The following is a 19,542-nucleotide window of genomic DNA, read 5'->3' as shown; positions in this document are numbered from 1 at the left end:
CTTTGGGAATTCCAAGTTGAACCTTGCAATGGTTTGACATGGATGTGGAGAGAATAACATTTTGCTCCCTCACTTTTTCATGCTGGTTTTTGAGTTGCTTAGATTTTTAAAAAGAGGGTGCTTTTGAATCTTAACTACTTGTATCCTTCTCAAATTCCAAAAGGAGTCTTTTACTCCCAAAGATGCTGAGTTTTGCTTTGTAAATATCACCTTAGTCGAAAGACTTGAAAGCCCATTTTTCTATGTATGATTTCAGGGATATTCAAAGCTACTCCTGCTTATTTAATTAGGGCACAGTTAGGTTCTGACACCATCCTGGGCTTAATACAGAATCGCTGGTGCAGAATAATTCATATAGATAAAGATAAGGCAGATCTTCATGTGTCTGAGGAACAGATGGTGCGAGCGCTGGACAGTTTCTAGTTTCAAAAATTTTCTGATGTATTACTGCATTATGGATTCTCGGTGCAGGGGCTGAATTCATTTGGAAATGTAGCCAGAAGCATTCCCTTGAAAACAGAATACAAGAAAGTTTGTTCTCAACTCTGTTTTGAACAGTTGGAACCAATGGAGAGATTTGGGAGCATACCAGCTCCAGGCAAATTATGTATTTCCGAAGGAGCAACACTGGTTATATTCTTGAACGCAAACTTTATGGGCAGCAACTGATTTCAGTGCATTATTCTTAAATTGTTGGATCCAAGATCTTGAAGCCGGGGGGGGGGGGATGTTTAAAGAAATTGAAGTGTTGGAAAATGAAAGAAAAAAAATATGATTTTTATTACAAGGCTCAGAAGATAGTCTCTTTTGCTGCAAAGGCTTTTAGCAGGCATGGCCAAAGTCCGTTTTGGGGGCCTCCTGGCAGTATATGTTCTGGGGTAAAATCCTTTAAAAAGCTCAAGAACTTTGAAGGGCCACTATCTGACTGTTGATTCCGGACCCTAAACTGTGCTTTTATACTAATTTTCATTTTTTCTGTGTATATTGTAATGTTTTGTCATTGCTATGGCCATCGGCTAATGCAAATAAAGTTTCTATCTACCTCAACAACTTTGGGGTAAAATTGTAAAAGAAGCTCAACAACTTCAATCCTAAAAAAAGCTTAACAACTTTGGTCGGCCCTCAAATCATAAAATAATCTGGCCCTCTTTGAAAAAAGTTTGGGGCCCGTGGCTTTCAGTCTCATGAAAAGGGATTTGGAATTTATCTCAGCTAACGCCTGTTGAGTTTCTGAAGTCATATATTTCTCCTATTTTTAGTTTTGTTTCTGAAAACATTTTAACTATTTTTGGTCCCTTATGTATATTTTTATGCGTAGTTTTTAATGTGTTTTATTTTGTTTTACTTTTTTTTTATCTTGACGCATCCTCAAATTTTATTCAGCAGAGCGTGAGACAGCTCACATGTCAGTACTGTGGCTCTTTCATAGATGAGGCTTGTTGGTTGAGCGGGCAGCAATGGGGAACCTGTCCCCATTCAGAAGTTGCCTATCACCCCACGCGGCTAAGTTAGAAGGTTTATCTTATACACCATTGGTCCAGCGACGTCCCTGCCCCTTGGTCAATGGTTCTTGCTCAGTCAATGATTCTTGGAATATTACACAAGGCGTCCTCTTCAAATACAACACTTGGGTAATCCAGAAAGAGAATGAGAAATCCAGATTTTGCATTTCACAACCAAAATAGCCCTGCCAGTAACTTGCGGGGACGGGTGGGAATTTGCTCAAAATACAACCAGGAATTACTGTCAGCTGACCACTGCATTACTCCAAATAAGGGGAAAAGTCAATAGGCAACGTTTAACCCTTTCATACTCGGCTTGAGTATTTTAACTTTTGAGTATTTTGAGTATTTACCTATTTAGGTCAAAGGTCTCCCCGCCCCCTGTTGTCTTTTGCTGAATCCCAGACTTGATCACAGTCTGCCAAAGCGTACAGCTATCAGTTCCTTCGCTCTGGGTCAATGAAAGTGGTTTTAAAAATCACGAGACAGAAAGAAGCCCATGCTCCAATGCTCAGTCCACAGAATTCTCCGTCACTCCTGAACATTATTCAGCCAGGCCCCATTGTGATGACTTTGAACTCTAAACACATGTAGCTTAGAGAGCCACTCGGCTGCAGCCTTCCCAAACAGACGCAAGCCATCAGCTTAAGCTCCTTTTCTTTAAAAAGAGAAAGAAAAACCTACAAAGGTGTTTCCTGTTTTTCAGTAACCAAGGCCAGACTAATGGAGCAGGAGTCTTTTGCATCGAAATCAGACAAACTAAAATGCAAAAAAGGAAGTCAGCCCTTATTTTATGAACATCAAATTCCTATCGTTTAAGAAAGCGCCCCTAACTTTTGTTGTTTCAAATCTATCGGCACAAGTCAAATCCACTGATACAAATCAAATTTGTCCCCGGCATCTGACACTCGCAGGTATACTGTCACTGATAATGGAGGCTCCATTTAGGGGGAAGGGCTAGGAGCCGTTGACAGACCCATCCCTCTGCGGATTTCTCCAATGGTCTAAGCCCACTTTGCAAGCTACCTTCCCTGGGGACCATTGCCATGTCTCTTGTGGCAATTTAGTTTGGCGCTATGTGACATGGAACCTTCCCTTTCCTTTATCTGAAACGTAGTGGAAATCGCCTTCTAAGGATGAAAAGTGCAATAAACCCACCCTTTGTGGCTCGTATGTGTACCTGAGGCTCAGCTGTTTCTCAGCTCCAGCCCCAGATGCGACTATACAAATAAATTCTTCTTCTTCTTCTTCTTCTTCTTCTTCTTCTTCTTCTTCTTCTTCTTCTTCTTCTTCTTCTTTCCCTTCCCCAGCTTCACGACACCCAGTGCGGAGAACCTCTCTTAGCCTCTCCAATATTTGCTTCTGGGGAGTGTAGATGTGATTTAAATCATGATTTAAATCACTAGTCAGTAAGACTTGATTTAAATCAAAAAAATTTACGGAGAGACTCATTCTTGCTGGTATAATCTTAATATTTACAACCAGATGAAGGTTTCATTTTTGGAATAATAAATTTTCAGAGTAGTTTTTACAGTTATATCAAAAATTACTGATTTGGTTATACCATTAGAAATACATAGACAGGTGTTTATATTTGGACAACTTTTCTGCTGTACTTTATTGGAAGGAGAAAAATAATCATTTCCTTAATAACAATTTAAACAATTTATTTAACTAAAACAATAACATCATAGCATATATATCCATGTTTGTTAACTGATGTGATTAAACAATTTTTTGTTAAAACAATGCCAGACTGAGTTTTAACACACATGAAAAACTCAAAACAAATCCTTATTTCCTGATGAATAGCCTTTGGACTATACTGTAACTTAAATAGAAAACTATCTTTAGAAAGATTTTTGCTCCAAAAGCATTTTACAGTGGACCCTCCGGATAGGAACTTAATTCGTCCCGGGGGTCTGTACTTACCCCAAAAAGTTCGTATCCAGAGGCACCGCTTCTGCACATGCGCAAAGTGCAATAGAGCACTTCTGCGTATGCATGAAGAGCGCTTCTGCGCATGGCGAAACCGCACTTCCGGGTTTGCCGCGTTTGCAACCCGAAATTACGTTACCCAAAGGTAACGTAACCCGGGTACCACTGTATTTTAAAAATCTGATTTAATTTTTTTTAAATTTGACTTTTTTATTTTAATTTTTTAAGCCATTGATATTTATCCACCGTTTCCAGGGCATACAGAACAGCATTGCCCACATTCATAAAGCTTTTACTTCTTAGAAGCTCAGTTACATCATGCTGTTTTATAAAAAAGGAGAGAGAAAGGAAACGCCACAGAAAGTCTGGCCACAAAGTGTGCAACTCCTCACAGCTGTTTCCTACAGATTGGAAGGCGTGCCTCAAGCCCGTGCTCTGCAGAAACCCGTTCGGAGAAGTAAACAGAGTTGTGGTTTCCTGCTGCCGGGATGCCGCGTGCGCGAGAGGAGTTACCTGCAGGCCGCAACAGCCGACGGCGTTGAGTATGGAGGCATTGTGGATGACTCTGTAGGGCACTCCCAACTTCACCGCCCGGAGGACAAGGTCACTGTGTGTAGTCGCCCTGCAGTAAGGAGGGAGTGGGTTATATGGGGTGTACAGAGGGCCTGAACTGGGCCTCACTGACTTAAAACAGCCTTCCACAACCTGGTGCCCTCCAAACGTTCCTTGGATTCCCAAATTCCTATCAGCCCCCAGCCAGTACTGACCGATGGGCAGGGATGATGGGAGTTGTAGTCCAACAAAACATCTGAAGAGCACTGTGTGTGTCTATTATGTGTGGGGAGGCCGTTTAAGAATACAGTGGTACCTCGGGTTACAGTTGCTTAAGGTTACAGACGCTTCAGGTTACAGACTCCGCTAACCCAAGAAATTGTACCTCGAGTTAAGAACTTTGCTTCAGGATGAGAACAGAAATCGCGCCACAGCAGTAGCGGGAGGCCCCATTAGCTAAAGTGGTACCTCAGGTTACGAACAGTTTCAGGTTAAGAACAGACCTCCATAACGAATTAAGTTCTTAACCCAAGGTACCACTGTACTTCTACCCAGTTCTCTTTTTCTTGAAAAAGAGGTGCCGGAACTCGCCATGAGTGAGTTATCTTAGAATGGCAATGGCGCCCACCTGAGAGGTGCCGTAACGGAGTTCCAGTAAGTTCTGGTTGAAAAAAATGTCCTGCTTCTACCAAACTTCTCACAGCTACTCAAATAAATAAGTGCCTGTACGCATATAGGAAGCACAGGAAGTAAAAGAAAAAGAAAAAGAAAAAGGAAGAGGCGAACTCAAAGTGCTGGAGGAAAAGAAACACTTTTTATTTACTGCAATTAAGTGCATTCCTCTTTCTTCAGACCTCAAGGTTGGTTCTCCTGTTTCGTCTTTTGCGAAAGACACATAACGCATCATACACAAACAAGCAAAGATCCTGAGGGTGAATCTGTACAGTGGTACCCCGGGTTACAGACGCTTCAGGTTACAGATGCTTCAGGTTACAGACTCCGCTAACCCAGAAATAGTACCTCGGGTTAAGAACTTTGCTTCAGGATGAGAACAGAAATTGTGCTCTGGTGGCACAGCGGGAGCGGGAGGCCCCATTAGCTAAAGTGGTGCTTCAGGTTAAGAACAGTTTCAGGTTAAGAATGGACCTCCAGAACGAATTAAGTTCTTAACCCGAGGTACCACTGTACACTTTTTGACCGATAAAGCCTTAAACGGCTCAGGACCAGAAGTACAATGAGTTAAGACCAGACACAGGTTCTAAGTTTGCAGTGAAGACACTTTAGCTATGTAACCATGCAGAAGGTGAAGGAGGCAGCTTTTTTTGCAGTTTAACTTGAATAACGCTGTAATAACGCAGTTTTGCCTGCTAGTTAGACATCCGCTTCTTTTTTGCCTCTTACAGAAGATTGCAGAGCATCTTGCTGACTGGCAAACATCAGCAGGCAGAGCAGCACTGGCATAACTCCCATCCTCTTCTTAATTACTGTGCAAACGGGCCGTTGTGCAATTGTAAACGAGAAACTTTGCATGCATGCTCTAAACTTGCACCAGTATGCCAAAGGGGTTTTGTTTTCTAACTGTTCCCATTTGCTATTGAGGAGAACTTCGGGAAAGATGGATTGTCACCCCTCAGGAGTGCTAGATCTGTACTGTATATGCCAGACAGACTTCTAACTTTTTATTTTTCCTTTAAAAAATCCACTCTCTTTAGTACAGAAACAAATGGTTGGGCAAAGTCAAGGGAAGAGTACTAGAGTGGACAAACAGCATGCAAATTAAGGAACAGATTGATGGGCATCCCCTGTTGAAAGCAGATTGCCATCCTCACTTTTGCTCAAAAGGGTCGTCTGAATCTATATGGCCTGCCCCATCTGAACTATTTTGTGGGGTTGCGACGTTTGCAAGGCAGACCCATCCAAAGATAGCTGCCAAAACATAACCTCTCCTGCAGCATCGACGATTACTGAAAGCCCCGACTTTGTAAATGTTGCTGCTCAAGTATTCATCAATCATGTTCACTGCATTAGGCAGCCGGGCGTGGAAATGCATTTAAATAAGAAACGCAAAGCTGAACAATGGCTTCAGCTGCCCTCTTTTCCCCAAGGTATCTTAGTTCAGTGCTGCTCATTCCGTGGAGGTGAGCAGGGAACAGAAACAGCATCTGGTGGGGGAGCATGATTAAGCAGCCCTTTTCCAGCCACAGGCACTGAATTTCCAAAAGCGCCCCAGAAAGTCTCTCTCTGCCTAAACCCCGCTCCTTTCCTAACATTTTGTGTCACTTGGAGTTTTTAGACACTAGACAAAGGGAACTGGATTTACAGCTTTTCCCATAGAAGGTCTGTGGTCACTTCTTGATTCTAGCTTGTCACCAGAAGCTCTGGTGGCCCAGTGGCCCAGAATACTGACTGCCAGCTATCGCTGTTCCTGGACAAGGTTTAGCAAGAAACTTGTGTTCTGTGTGGAGCTACCCTTAGAGATGGCACGGTGACTATCTGTCACTAAGCCCAGTTCAAGGGGATGATTTTGACATAGGTAAAGGTAAAGGGACCCCTGACCGTTAGGTCCAGTCGTGACCGACTCTGGGGTTGTGGCGCTCATCTCGCTTTATTGGCCGAGGGAGCCAGCGTACAACTTCCAGGTCATGTGGCCAGCATGACTAAGCTGCTTCTGACAAACCAGAGCAGTGAACAGAAATGCCGTTTACCTTCCCGCCGGAGCAGTACCTATTTATCTACTTGCATTTGGACGTGCTTTTGAACTGCTAGGTTGGCAGGAGTAGGGGCCGAGCAACGGGAGCTCACCCTGTCGCAGGGATTCGAACCGCTGACCTTCTGATCGGCAAGTCCTAGGCTCTGTGGTTTAACCCACAGCGCCAGCATGGAGACAGACAATCTGAAAAACCCTGCTACTATCCTTCCCCTGAGCCACAATTTTAGCTGAGATTCCTGCATTGCAGGGGGTTGGAGTAGATGAACCCTGGCATCACTTCCAACTCTACAATTCTATGATTAGCCAGGGAACCCCTAATAGTTGAACCATCTTTAGTGTTATACTTGAGCTTGGAATAGGGGTTTCTCTGAAATCAGACAGCAAAGGTTCTGGCGACAGCTCAAACTATTTCTGTCCTTTTGGGCCTTTGAACAAGAGTACTTTCCTGTTGATTATAACTGTTGATCAAATACAATGGATACCGTGATTGCTTAGCACAAGGAGCTTTCAATAGATTTATTCTTGTATGGCAGCCTTTCTCATCTCCCAGATGTTCTTGAACTACAACTCCCAGGACTGCTCAGGACTGTAATACTTCAAGGATTTGCCTCTTTCCGTATGAACCTACCCGGACCCTGAGATCACCTTCTGAGGCCCTTCTTCATGTGCCTCCTCCTCAAGGGTGGCAACACGAGAACGGGCCTTCTCTGCAGTGGCTCCCCGTCTGTGGAATGCCCTCCCCAGGGAAGTTCGCCTGGCTCCTTCATTATACACTTTTAGGTGCCAGGCAAAAAAGTTCCTTTTTAACCAGGCCTTTGGTTGATTTGATTGACATCCTATGCCCTTTTAAAATGTGTTTTTTTGGGGGGGCTATCGGGTTGTTGTTTTCATTTTTATTAGGTATTTTGTGGTTTTATATCTTAATTTTATTCTGTGAACCGCCCTGAGACCTCCAGGTATAGGGCAGTATATAAATTCAATAATGATCATCATCATCATCTCTGACCACTGGGCTGACATGCAAAAAATATTTTTGCTGCAGCAGTACAAAGGCGCAAAATTTTAATAACATTGTTACTTCCATGAATGGCGTAATGACTTTAGTCTCTCAGCATGGCATCATCTGCCGTTAAGTACCAGCTCAATTAGAAAAGAGGGGAGGAGGAAAATGGTATCCTAATATTCCCTAGAGGTATAGTTGCATTAATTACTCTCCCCCCCCCTTGACACATACATTTCTTTATAAGGAGGGTGCCCTCGCATGATGTGCACGGTGATTACGTTTTCCCAGCCCCCTCCGCCCCCCGCGGCTAACATGGCAATATTAATTTTGAATCACCAGCTGGAGACAAAAAGCTTGTCTCCTGTATGGCTTGACATTACAGATTGATGATGCTTGACTAGCTAGGGCAGAAGAATGGCCTCCTGGCGACAGAAAGGGCTGCGACTTCCAGGGGGAATAGGAAAACAGAACTTAAGAGGCTTAATAAACCAAACCGATAAGGCCTTTGCCACAACCCAGATGTCCACAGTATACGTGAAAAGTTTGCAAGGAACATTGCAGTACCAAAAGCAAACACATGGCTCGGAGCTGCAAAATGTAATTGAACTGAAACCGCCTTTCAAACAAGTATAATCAAGCATCTCGGGCAACGAATAAGAAAAGCCATGCAGGGGGAAATCCAGTCGAATTGCTTTTGGGACAATTGCCACGGATTTTAGGGCTGTCACCTCATTATTGATGGGACAGTTTATGCAGGAATACAGGCCTTCTGTTCACTTGAAAGATGCGCTCCGTATTTTGGCAGATGGGAGATTCCTGATCTACTAACCATAGCTAGGAAACCAGGAGTGCACCATGGCTAGCTAGCATCCTCTCCAGCGCTTGAAATTTGCCAGGCGCATTTTGCACCTGGCTATCGGCCACTTGCGACCAAGTGAAGTTGCCCGGGCGCCAGAACGGTGTCTGACGTCTCCACCATCTGGAGGTGCATGCCTGGGGATCTGCACAAATCAAAATGTATATCAGGAACCAAAAAGTTGCATTGAAACACACCACTTTTGAGCCATCTGACCCAAAAATGGCAGCCAGGCATTCCGTTTTGGTGACTGTAACCCTGGTTTAAGGAGCCATTTGGCGCCTAGCTTAGATATCTGAGTTTCTAACACTGGTTAGCATGCACCAGCCTGTTGCACGTGAAGAATAATCCACAATAAGACAGCAACTCTGGTTTAACATGACCTAGGCTTCCTCGCTCCTCTCCTTCTGTGGCTTGGCACAGACAAGGGTCAACACTCACTGGATTCACTCGGAACCAAAGGTCAAAAATCCACTTTCAAACCCTGGTTTCAAATTCGGGTGAGAGCCAGTGTGAATGCGCAGTTGCAGCATGCTTAAAGCAACGGTGGGAGAGAGGCAGAAACTTGAGCGAGGTGGGAGGAGGGAGCGTGCAAGTCTATGGGATGTTTGCGCCAAGATGTTGCTTTTACTTGGTGCAGATGCTCACTGCAGACCTAACGTAAGAGTTAATTTCAGTCGTATAGGCCTGGGATGGGCAGAGTTCAGGCTTGTGGGACCTAATTTGGGTTTTTGTTTTTTTCCAACTAGAGCTTTGAAGTCCACCACCTGGAGCCAGGAGCAAAAAAGTAGCTCGAATGGATGGGTAGATACAGAGGTTGGATGGCCACCTGTCATGGTTGAGATTCCTGCATTGCATGGGGTTGAGCTAGATGACCCTTGAGGTCCCTTCCACCTCTACAATTCTATGATGCGAAGGTTTAAGGGAGGCTCTGAGGAATTTGTGATCAGCACCAGAAGCGTGTTCACAAACCCTTTCAAACCCTTCTTCCCCCTGACCTGGTGTCCCCATACTTTTTAAAGTAATCTCAATTAGGATATGGCAGGTTTTTTAGCTGTTGTCATTGTTGATGTTACTATTACACTTATTCACCTTGCCGACAAAGGTCCGTATAGTTAAAGCTATGGTTTTCCCAGTAGTGATGTATGGAAGTGAGAGCTGGACCATCAAGAAGGCTCATCGCCAAAGAATTGATGCTTTTGAATTATGGTGCTGGAGGAGACTCTTGAGAGTCCCATGGACTGCAAGAAGATCAAACCTATCCATTCTGAAGGAAATCAGCCTTGAGTGCTCACTGGAAGGACAGATCCTGAAGCTGAGGATCCAGTACTTTGGCCACCTCATGAGAAGAGAAGACTCCCTGGAAAAGACCCTGATGTTGGGAAAGATGGAGGGCACAAGGAGAAGGGGACGACAGAGGACGAGATGGTTGGACAGTGTTTTCAAAGCTACGAACATGAGTTTGACCAAGTTGTGGGAGGCAGTGGAAGACAGGAGTGCCTGGCGTGCTCTGGTCCATGGGGTCATGAAGAGTCGGATACGACTAAACAACAACAATAACAACATTCATAACTTTTTAAAAAACCAAATCCCAGAAAGTAACCCAAAGCGTCTTACAAAATAATATAACAGCAAATCCAAAAAACATCCTAGCATATATAAGAAGGCAGGTCTAATACAACTCACCTCACTAAAAATAGGTAAGAGGCTACAAGTATACATAATACCCTCTAAAGCCTGGGTAAAAAGAAACACTTTGGCCTGCTGCCTAAAAGTTGCTAATGATGGTACCAGGCATGGTTCTCTGGGGAAGGCACTCCACAATGGGGGAGCCACCACTGAAAAGGCCTGCTCTCGTGTCACGTTAACCCCTGCACCTCCCTTGCAGGTGACAAAGGTCCTAAACAGAGGCGGTCCTTGAGGTATTGGGGTCCTGAGTTGTATAAAGCTTTATAGGTCAAAACCAGCACAGAGCATGGCAGTAATGTAATTGTTAGACCAATTCAGAGTCAGAAACCCTTGCTGGTCCACTGCAAAAACCCCAAATATCAGTCAGTAGGTCCCGATATACGCTTCTGCCCACCCTTGATGGCAGCAGCCAGTTTTTTATATTCAAAAGAAGCATAGCTGCTTCTCCAAAACCCTGGGTGGGCTCATAGCCAACATGTTTGAAAGTCAGTCGCTGCCACATAAGCCAAGCAGAGGTTAAGGCAGCCTTTCTCAACCTGTGGGTCCCCAGATGTTGTTGAACTACAACTCCCATCACCCCTAGCTAGAAAGGCCAGAGCTCAAGGATGATGGGAGTTGTAGTCCAACAACATCTGGGGACCCACAGGTTGAGAACCGCTGGGTTAAGGTTTAACATGGCACTGGTAACAGGAATATTTAGATGTGTTGCCTCCCCTTACCCAAAAGGATCTCCAACTACAAGAAAAGCCACGTCACATTGATGTGCACCCTTCAGGATTGTATCTGCTTCTTGTTCTACAGTTTCTCTGTCGGCGAGAATCAGTTCTTTGCCATAGAACTCCTCCTAGGGGGGAAAGAATGGGGGTATTATTTCACCCAGAGTTGTATCCCACCATCCCTCCAAAGAACTTAGGGTACATCTACGTACCAGTGCTTCCTTTCCAACCGTGAGGATCGACGTGTAGGCTTCCAGGTACACTCGGCTACACTGCTTTATTACCTCCAGGCCTTTAACTGTAATATCTTTGGCATCTCCAAGTCCAAGTCCAATCAGGTAAAGCATTATTATTATTATTATTATTATTATTATTATTATTATTATTAAATTTAAGGAATGGAAAAGAATAGACACCAATTCCAGGGTGGAGGGCTTTGCAACCTGCCAAAAAGTTGAAACAGAACAAAAAAGCAATCAGAAATTCATTACATCTTTGTTTTTATTTAATGGAACATTGTAAATAATTTTGTTCTGTGAACTGTCCTGAGACCTCCAGGTATAGGGCGGTATATACATTCAATTAACAACAACAATAAATAAACAAATAAGGTTTTCCCCAGCAGAATTTATTTCTAGAATTACAGGTTTCCATAAGCAGTAAAAGAAAGTAATATACGGCTACTATTTATTTGTCACCCAGTGCAAAACATCTCTAGGTGGGTTATATAACAATTAAGAAATCATCAAGTTTTGCAATAAAGCAACAATACCCCTCCTCTAAAATTATATATAGCACAGAAACACCAGTAAGCACGGTAGTCATATTCCTACAAAAGCATGGGAGAAGAGATAGGTTTTAACCTGGCGCCGAAAGAATGTTGCTATCAGCGTTTCACAGATGCGAAGCTACAACCGTAAAGGCCCTGTCCTTTGTTGCCATCTTCCAAACCTCTCAGAGAAGCACCTGGATAAAGGGTCTCAGGTGATGGGTATGTTTGAGTCAGGAGATGGATACTGGGGTCCATATGATGCATTTTGGTTAAACCAGCACTAAGAATCGGGATCAGAAATGGATTGGTAGACCTTTCACACATGACCCTTTCAAATGCACATCTTTGGAAAGACCCAAATCACAGGTTCGCAGAGATGGAAAGGGAGCCAAGGGTCATTTAGTCCAACCCTCCCTGCGATGCAGGAATCTCGACGAAAGGGAAAGACAGCACAAGACTGTATCGATGATGATGATGATTTATTGAATTTTTATACCGCCCTATACCCGGGGTAAGGGACGCGGGTGGTGCTGTGGGTTAAACCACAGAGCCTAGGACTTGCCGGTCAGAAGGTCGGCAGTTTGAATCCCCGCGACGGGGTGAGCTCCCGTTGCTCGGTCCCAGCTCCTGCCAACCTAGCAGTTCGAAAGCACGTCAAAGTGCAAGTAGATCAATAGGTACCCCTCCAGCGGGAAGGTAAACGGCGTTTCTGTGCGCTGCTCTGGTTCGCTAGAAGCAGCTTAATCATGCTGGCCACATGACCCGGAAGCTGTACGCCGGCTCACTCAGCTAGTAAAGCGAGATGAGCGCCGCAACCCCAGAGTCGTCTGCGACTGTACCTAAATGGTCAAGGGGCCCCTTTACCTTTGATACCCGGGGGTCTCAGGGCGGGGCACATAATAAAATCAAGATATAAAACCACAAAATACATAATAAAAATAAAAACAACCACCCAATAGCCCTCCCTGCCCCAAACGTAGCACGACACCGTACCAATACAGGACATACACTGGGATGCGGGACAACCCCTAAGGTGGCAACCTCGGCCAGGACACGGGACTGCAAGCTTACGTGAGAAACCCCACCACCACCATCACGCACACCTGTACACGCACCAATATGCAAAGCAGGGCTCGCTTAGCACCGGCTGCTGCGGCTCCTGCCATTGGCCGGAGAGTCCCATCACTCCCCCCGCCCCCCGCTTGCTCCCGCCTCCCCGCTCGGACTCACACGTGCGCCGCCAGCGGAGCGCTTCTCAAGCCGCCGCTGCCTCTTCCGGGCATCCCCGCCGCTTTGCCGTAAAGCGAGCGGCTTCGCGACAGTTTCGCGGCGGCCGGAGCCGAGAGGCGGAACGAGGAGCGGCTTGTTGTGTGGGGAGGAGGAGATGAAGGAGGAGGCGGCGGCGCGCGGATGGCGCCTGGGCCGCTGAGGTGGGAGCGGCTCGCCATGAGCGCGTGGGCGGCCGGGAAGGCGCTCGCGGGGCCCTCGGCCCGCCTCGCCAACGGCCTAGAGATCCCCATGCTGGGGCTGGGTAAGTGCGCAGGCCGCCCCCTCGCTCGCCTGGTGGATCACACTCACTACATTCCTATCATAATATAATATGACATAACATAAGCCACCCCCTCGCTCGCTTTGCTAATAACACTCATTATATTATTATTATTATATAATAAATATTATATAATACAATATACCATATTATAACGTAACGTAAGCCACCCCCTCGCTCGCTTTGCTAATAACACTCATTATATTATTATTATAATAAATATTATATAATATAATACAATATAACATATTATAACAACGTAACCCGCCCCTTTGTGCGCTTTGTTGATGACACTCATTATATTCCTATAATAATAAAATATAATAAATATAGGATATAATATAATACAATATAACATATAACATAAGCCGTCCCCTCGTGCGCTTTGTTGATGACACTCATATTCCTATAATAATAAAGTATAATAAATATAATATGATATAATGTAATACAGTGCGGGACGCGGGTGGAGCTGTGGCTAAAACCTCAGCGCCTAGGACTTGCCGATCGCATGGTCGGCGGTTCGAATCCCCGCGGCGGGGTGCGCTCCCGTTGCTCGGTCCCAGCGCCTGCCAACCTAGCAGTTCGAAAGCACCTCCGGGTGCAAGTAGATAAATAGGGACCGCTTACCAGCGGGAAGGTAAACGGCGTTTTCATGTGCTGCGCTGGCTTGCCAGATGCAGCTTGTCACGCTGGCCACGTGACCCGGAAGTGTCTGCGGACAGCGCTGGCTCCCGGCCTATAGAGTGAGATGAGCGCACAACCCTAGAGTCTGTCAAGACTGGCCCGTACGGGCAGGGGTACCTTTACCTTTACCTTTAATGTAATACAATATAACATATTATAACATTATAACATAACATAAGCCACACCCTCGTGTGCTTTGTTGATGACACTCATTATATTCCTATAATATAATATAATATTATAATATTATACACACACAAAAACACATTCCCGCCTCTTTTCCCTCTCACGAATCACAAAGCGGCTCGCAACAAGAAAGGGCAACGGCTTAAGGAAGTCAAACCTTGAAATGATGAAATGATTGTACAATTAATGAAATGTATAAATTTGAAAAGTATAAATAAAAACTTGGGGGGGGGAAGGGCAACAGCATGGGCAGAACAAACAGCGTTTTGCCTTTGCTGCACAAACCCTATGGGATAATCAATAGATCACTTGCAATGGTTTTATTTGCTTCCAATGCATTCACCATCATATGCCCACCTTTGATCTTCCAAGGAACCCTGTGAGGTAGGTTAGGCCTCTGGATACTTGGTAGTGAAAAGCAATAGGTCAGTTCATCTGGCTGTTAACGAGAAGGTTGGTGGTTTGAGCCCACCCTTACTGGGAGCCTCGTTTCATTAAGGAGATGTTTGGATGGTGATACTTGGCTCTGTGGGTAAAGGGTAAAGGGACCTCTGACCATTAGGTCCAGTCGTGGCCGACTCTGGGGTTGCGGTGCTCATCTCGCTTTACTGGCCGAGGGAGCCAGCGTACAGATTCCGGGTCATGTAGCTTCAGATTGGCAAGTCCTAGGCTCTGTGGTTTAACCCACAGCGCCACCCACGTCCCTACTTGGCTCTGTGACCGTACCTTAAATCCTATTCCTCCTCCTGTAGAATTATTTCCCCATGCACAACCCAAGGACAGAAAATTGTGGGGGAAAGAGGGCTTTTGTTTTTGTAGATGTTGGCAGCGAGGCATCAGAAAATGGTCTTTGGTGATGTAATATCTCCTTGCTGGTCCTCTTTGCCTTAGTTAATCACTTTCCTTTCATCAGTCAAGCATCCAAACATCCAGTGATGATAATGATAATGCTAATTAGCCTTTCTGTAGTACACTTCAAGTGTTCAAAGTGCTTCACCATCTTAATAACCCTTACATAGTGATTAACTCAAAAAAATGAAAGGTGGGTGGAAATTCTCATGCATAATAGGCAATGAAAGGGAGCATTAAAACCTTTACCTGTGGCTAAGAGAAAAGGAAGGGGTTATTTCTCTGCCTGTCCATGACCTCTATGCTGCATCAGCTCACGGTGATTCAACAGCAGCATAGTATTCACCAGCTACTTGCATTCAAGAACTACATAAAATTAGCAGGAGGTCACTCTTCCCTAGTTGCTCAGGCATGCGAGTTTTCATTATGAAGTTTGGAAAGTCTTTTTCTCTCATCAGTGGAGCAGAGCAAATAAATGTTCTTTCCCTAGCTACACCCCTTTGAGAAGTGGAGAAAGGGATTATTTTGTTCATTGAACTGCAGTTGATGTGGGGGGAAAAGGGCTTCCTTGCATTACGACACACTTGGCTTTCTCTGGAACTGATCCCGCTGTTAACTTTTTCAAAAAGACTGTGCGTGCGCAAACACACTCGCACACCCTGCAGCTATCAAAACTGGCATCTGGGTTGGCTGCTCGGCAGAGCCCAAGCAATAAGAACTTGCCCTGTGTCTGCTAAAATTAGTGGCAAAACTCTCGTTGATAGTAAGGCACTCCTTGCTGAAGTCACAAGTAAAATCCCGAAGAGCAGTGTCCTCTTCCTATTGAAGGAATATTTGAAGCTGGTGTTGTTGTTTAGTCATTTAGTCGTATCCGACTCTTTGTTACCCCATGGACCAGAGCACGCCAGGCACGTCTGTCTTCCACTGCCTCCCGCAGTTTGGTCAGACTCATGCTGGTAGCTTCGAGAACACTATCCAACCATCTCGTCCTCTGTCATCACCTTCTCCTTGTGCCCTCCATCTTTCCCAACATCAGGGTCTTTTCCGGGGAGTCTTCTCTTCTCATGAGGTGGCCAAAGTATTGGAGCCTCAGCTTCTGGATCTGTCCTTCCAGTGAGCACTCAGGGCTGATTTCCTTCAGAATGGATAGGTTTGATGATCTTGCAGTCCATGGGACTCTCAAGAGTCTCCTCCAGCACCATAATTCAAAAGCATCAATTTTTCTGCAATCAGCCTTCTTTATGGTCCAGCTCTCACTTCCATACATCACTACTGGGAAAACCATAGCTTTTACTATACGGACCTTTGTTGGCAAGGTGATGTCTCTACTTTTTAAGATGCTGTCTAGGTTTGTCATTGCTTTTCTCCCAAGAAGCAGGCGTCTTTTAATTTCGTGACTGCTGTCACCATCTGCAGTGATCATGGCGCCCAAGAAGCTGGTAGAAAGTGGGAAATCAGGAGCTTTGTGCTTTGTGGGTATGGGAAACCTGAGTAAATAATACGTCAAGGCAACTGCAATGCAATGTGAAATGCTTAAGGTGATTCTGTGCTTGTGTGTCATTTAAGATGATTAGGAGCAAGTTTTGTTTTTAGGGATATTTGTCCAAAATTACTGATCTTCTTCAGAAATCCCGGTTAAATCTCCCAAGGAACTCCAGGGTCCCTAAAACACAGTTTCAGAACCGCTGGTTTAATTAAAATCTGCAGAATATCTCCTCTTCTTGAAACCCCTTTGAAATAGGACCACATGGTGCTCATCGTACACTCTAATTCTAATAAGTAAGGAGGCGTCACTTCCTTGGCCTTTATAAAGGCTTCTGTGGCCTTGTAAAACTTCTTTTTAAAAGCTTCATTGCAGCATAACGGCTAAAAACAATTGGAAAAAATAATACAGCAACCAGAGCAGCTTTTTGGAAGCCACGCGGTGCATTCAATGTGCCTTTATTGTTGAAAGCCATTGTGGGAGGCGAGGGACTTAATAAATGGAATCTCCTGGTGTTTTAAGAAGTATTTCATTAGTTGTAGTCTTAGCAAGATACTTCTATAAGCATTTTATTAAATTACAGAAGAGAAACCCGTAGTTGCAAAGCTGTTCACCATGTAACATTTCTGGAACTTTATATGATACATGTTCTTAAAAGAACGACCCTGGTTTCTGTGGCATTTTAAAAGCTGCCTTTTAAACATTGCACAGTTTTTGGTCTCCTTATTGTGAAGGGGAAATTTTTGTTTTGATTGGACATCCTTTATTTAAATAAAAAAGAATTCTGGTTGGCGTAATTATTAGAATTTCAAGGTTTTAAGTAGCACGAGCCTGTGAAACAACATGCTGCCAGAATGCTAGTGTAGTACACAGAGTTCTGAACTTAGCTCAGGTGGTTCTGGGTTCCAATTCCTGCTTATTCTTGACTGAATGAAACTGAGTCTCTTAGCCTAACTTAACTCCTACCAGATAAAATTGAAAACCATCCTAAATAAGATTCCCCCTCCCCAGTAACTTCTCATGGTGTTTCTCTGGGGGAAGTATCCTGGCAATACTAAGTTACTATGATTTTCTTGGATTCTACTAATTGTTTTGATGAATTTATTCCTGTTGTTTGCTTTATTTATATGTTATTGTGTTTGATATTATAGCTATTGCAGTCTTTGTTGTTTTTTAAATGTGATTATTGTAAGCTACTTTGAGCTCTGTTGCTGGAAAAGCAGAATACAAGTATTAAATCAAATCAAATCAAAAATTACAACTTGGTTTATCTAGGCAATCTCTGAAAGATCCAGAATATGAGGTTAACTATAATATTCATAGATACTAGCCAAATGAGGGGAGATGTATTAAGATTGGTTGTTTTCAGGGTTGTGGAAAACCTTGGGAACAGAGGACGCAATAAGTAGTAGGAATTGGAAAAACTGATGTGCCTTGTGCTATTGGAAGCCCTTGTGCAAGTCCAAAGTCACCATTAGACACAACCCTGAATGTCTTTCACTATCCAGAGTAGAAGAAAATGAATCTATTGACATAAATAGCGCAATCCATTCTGTTAACCTGAATTTGCCATGATGAAGGAAGATCAGTTCATGAGGCTTTGTTAGAGATTTTTTTTGACTTTGTGAAAAGCATCTGGATATGGTGGAATAAATTCAGGGGATTTTACAGTATAAGAAACAGATGGCCAAGTATTTTCTTGCTGCTTTCTAATGCCAAGGATTTGTGGCTAGCTGAGCAATTCACTCAATTATAGCTTCTGCATACATATTTGAAAAATAATGACAATAAAGGAAAGGAAATTCATAAGCCAAGTTGCTGTCTTGAAGTTGTTTTTATCAGAATTATTCTTAAGCAATTTCAGGCACAAATCCATATGATCTTCTGTGACACCCACCCATCCCAAAGCCATGAGTTAGTATTTTATGGGAAAGAATTCTAATTTCAACTAATTTCAACTAATTTTATTGCTAGCTTGGTCAATTAAAATATTTCTGCTTTATTTTTTATTTTTTTTTAAAGTTTGGTTTTTATCTAATTAATGTAGTGTTGTGAACACACCAACATTATTTGCTGAATTCTTACATTATTATTTTGATTGAATATGGAGGCTGTACACCCTTGGCGAACGTATGCCCTCTGTCCTGGCATGTACAGCTTTCCCCTAGAAATTTGATATTGCTGCTGGGTGATTTCCCCCACCTGTAGTCTGGATATGGAATACTTGCTGATACTGCTTTCTAACACAGGAAAGGAGGGGAGGATTATTTCTGCATCACTTCCATTTCTCTTTCTTCCACTCTTCTGCCTATGTGGAGGAGTCGAGGCTTTGGGAACAACATTCCTTCTTGTTTTTGAAACCGTTTTGCTTGGGTAACTTTCCGGTTTGATACAGATCCAAATGGTGCTACAAAATAGAAAGCGGTGGAAACTTTTAATTTGAAATGAGAGCATGTTTCAGTTTTTATTCCATTATCCAGAGTCAATTAGTAGCAAACTGTTAACGTAACCTTGAGAATTCAGGATTGTATCGAATGCTAGTCCTACACACTCATGGAAGTTAATGGGCACAACTAACAGGTTCATTCCTTTCAATGGGTCTGCTTTGGAAGGAATTGAGTTGGCTACAACTCTGAAAGTTTCAACAAAGTTACTTCAGCTCTTCACAATCGTAAAAGCCCATTGTACCTTCTTTCCCCAAACTTGGGTCACCTGCTTTTTTTTTTTGGACTACAACTCCCATCATCCCTAGCTAGCAGGACCAGTGATCAGAGATGATGGGAGCTGTTCAAAAACAGTGGGAGACTCAAGTTTCGGAAAGCTAGGATGTGGCACTGCTTTGCCCGTGCTTCTCTGGGGTTTTCCTCCAGTCTGCTGAGGTGAGAAGAAGAAAGTGGTTCAGATAGGCAGAAGCCAGGCCTGTGGATACAGTGGTACCTCTAGATGTGAATAGGATCCATTCCGGAGCCCCGTTCACATCTAGAAGCAAACGTAACCAGCGACGGCACGTCTGCGCGCGTCACTTTTCGCCGCTTCTGCGCATGCGCGTG

The 19,542-nt window shown here is 44.0% G+C and overlaps 2 protein-coding genes across 4 annotated transcripts in view; one reads left to right on the top strand and one right to left on the bottom strand.

Moving 5' to 3' along the window:
- The window catches only part of DPH5 (diphthamide biosynthesis 5), a 28,383-nt gene extending 15,331 nt beyond the window's left edge, over positions 1-13,052 (bottom strand). The window contains exons 1-4 of one of the 2 annotated variants that reach the window (XM_053391610.1): positions 12,969-13,052; positions 11,179-11,409; positions 10,970-11,094; positions 3,954-4,062 (exon numbers count right to left, since the gene is read on the bottom strand). In XM_053391610.1, the coding sequence (XP_053247585.1) occupies positions 3,954-4,062; positions 10,970-11,094; positions 11,179-11,313 (369 nt within the window). In that variant the 5' untranslated portion in view covers positions 11,314-11,409; positions 12,969-13,052. Of the gene's footprint in view, positions 1-3,953; positions 4,063-10,969; positions 11,095-11,178; positions 11,410-12,968 lie in introns of those variants that run through there. The other variant, XM_053391609.1, reaches the window with a different exon arrangement.
- A 96-nt stretch (positions 13,053-13,148) lies between these two features.
- Positions 13,149-19,542, top strand: part of LOC128415426 (glyoxal reductase-like) — a 75,590-nt gene continuing 69,196 nt past the window's right edge. For both annotated transcript variants that reach the window (XM_053391606.1, XM_053391607.1), the window contains exon 1: positions 13,149-13,269. In XM_053391606.1, the coding sequence (XP_053247581.1) occupies positions 13,149-13,269 (121 nt within the window). The remainder of the gene's footprint in view (positions 13,270-19,542) is intronic.

This window comes from Podarcis raffonei, chromosome 6 (assembly GCF_027172205.1).
Source record: "Podarcis raffonei isolate rPodRaf1 chromosome 6, rPodRaf1.pri, whole genome shotgun sequence".
Taxonomy (NCBI): domain Eukaryota; kingdom Metazoa; phylum Chordata; class Lepidosauria; order Squamata; family Lacertidae; genus Podarcis; species Podarcis raffonei.
Note: the sequence above shows the minus strand (reverse complement) of the source record. Positions and strands in the feature narration are given on the sequence as shown.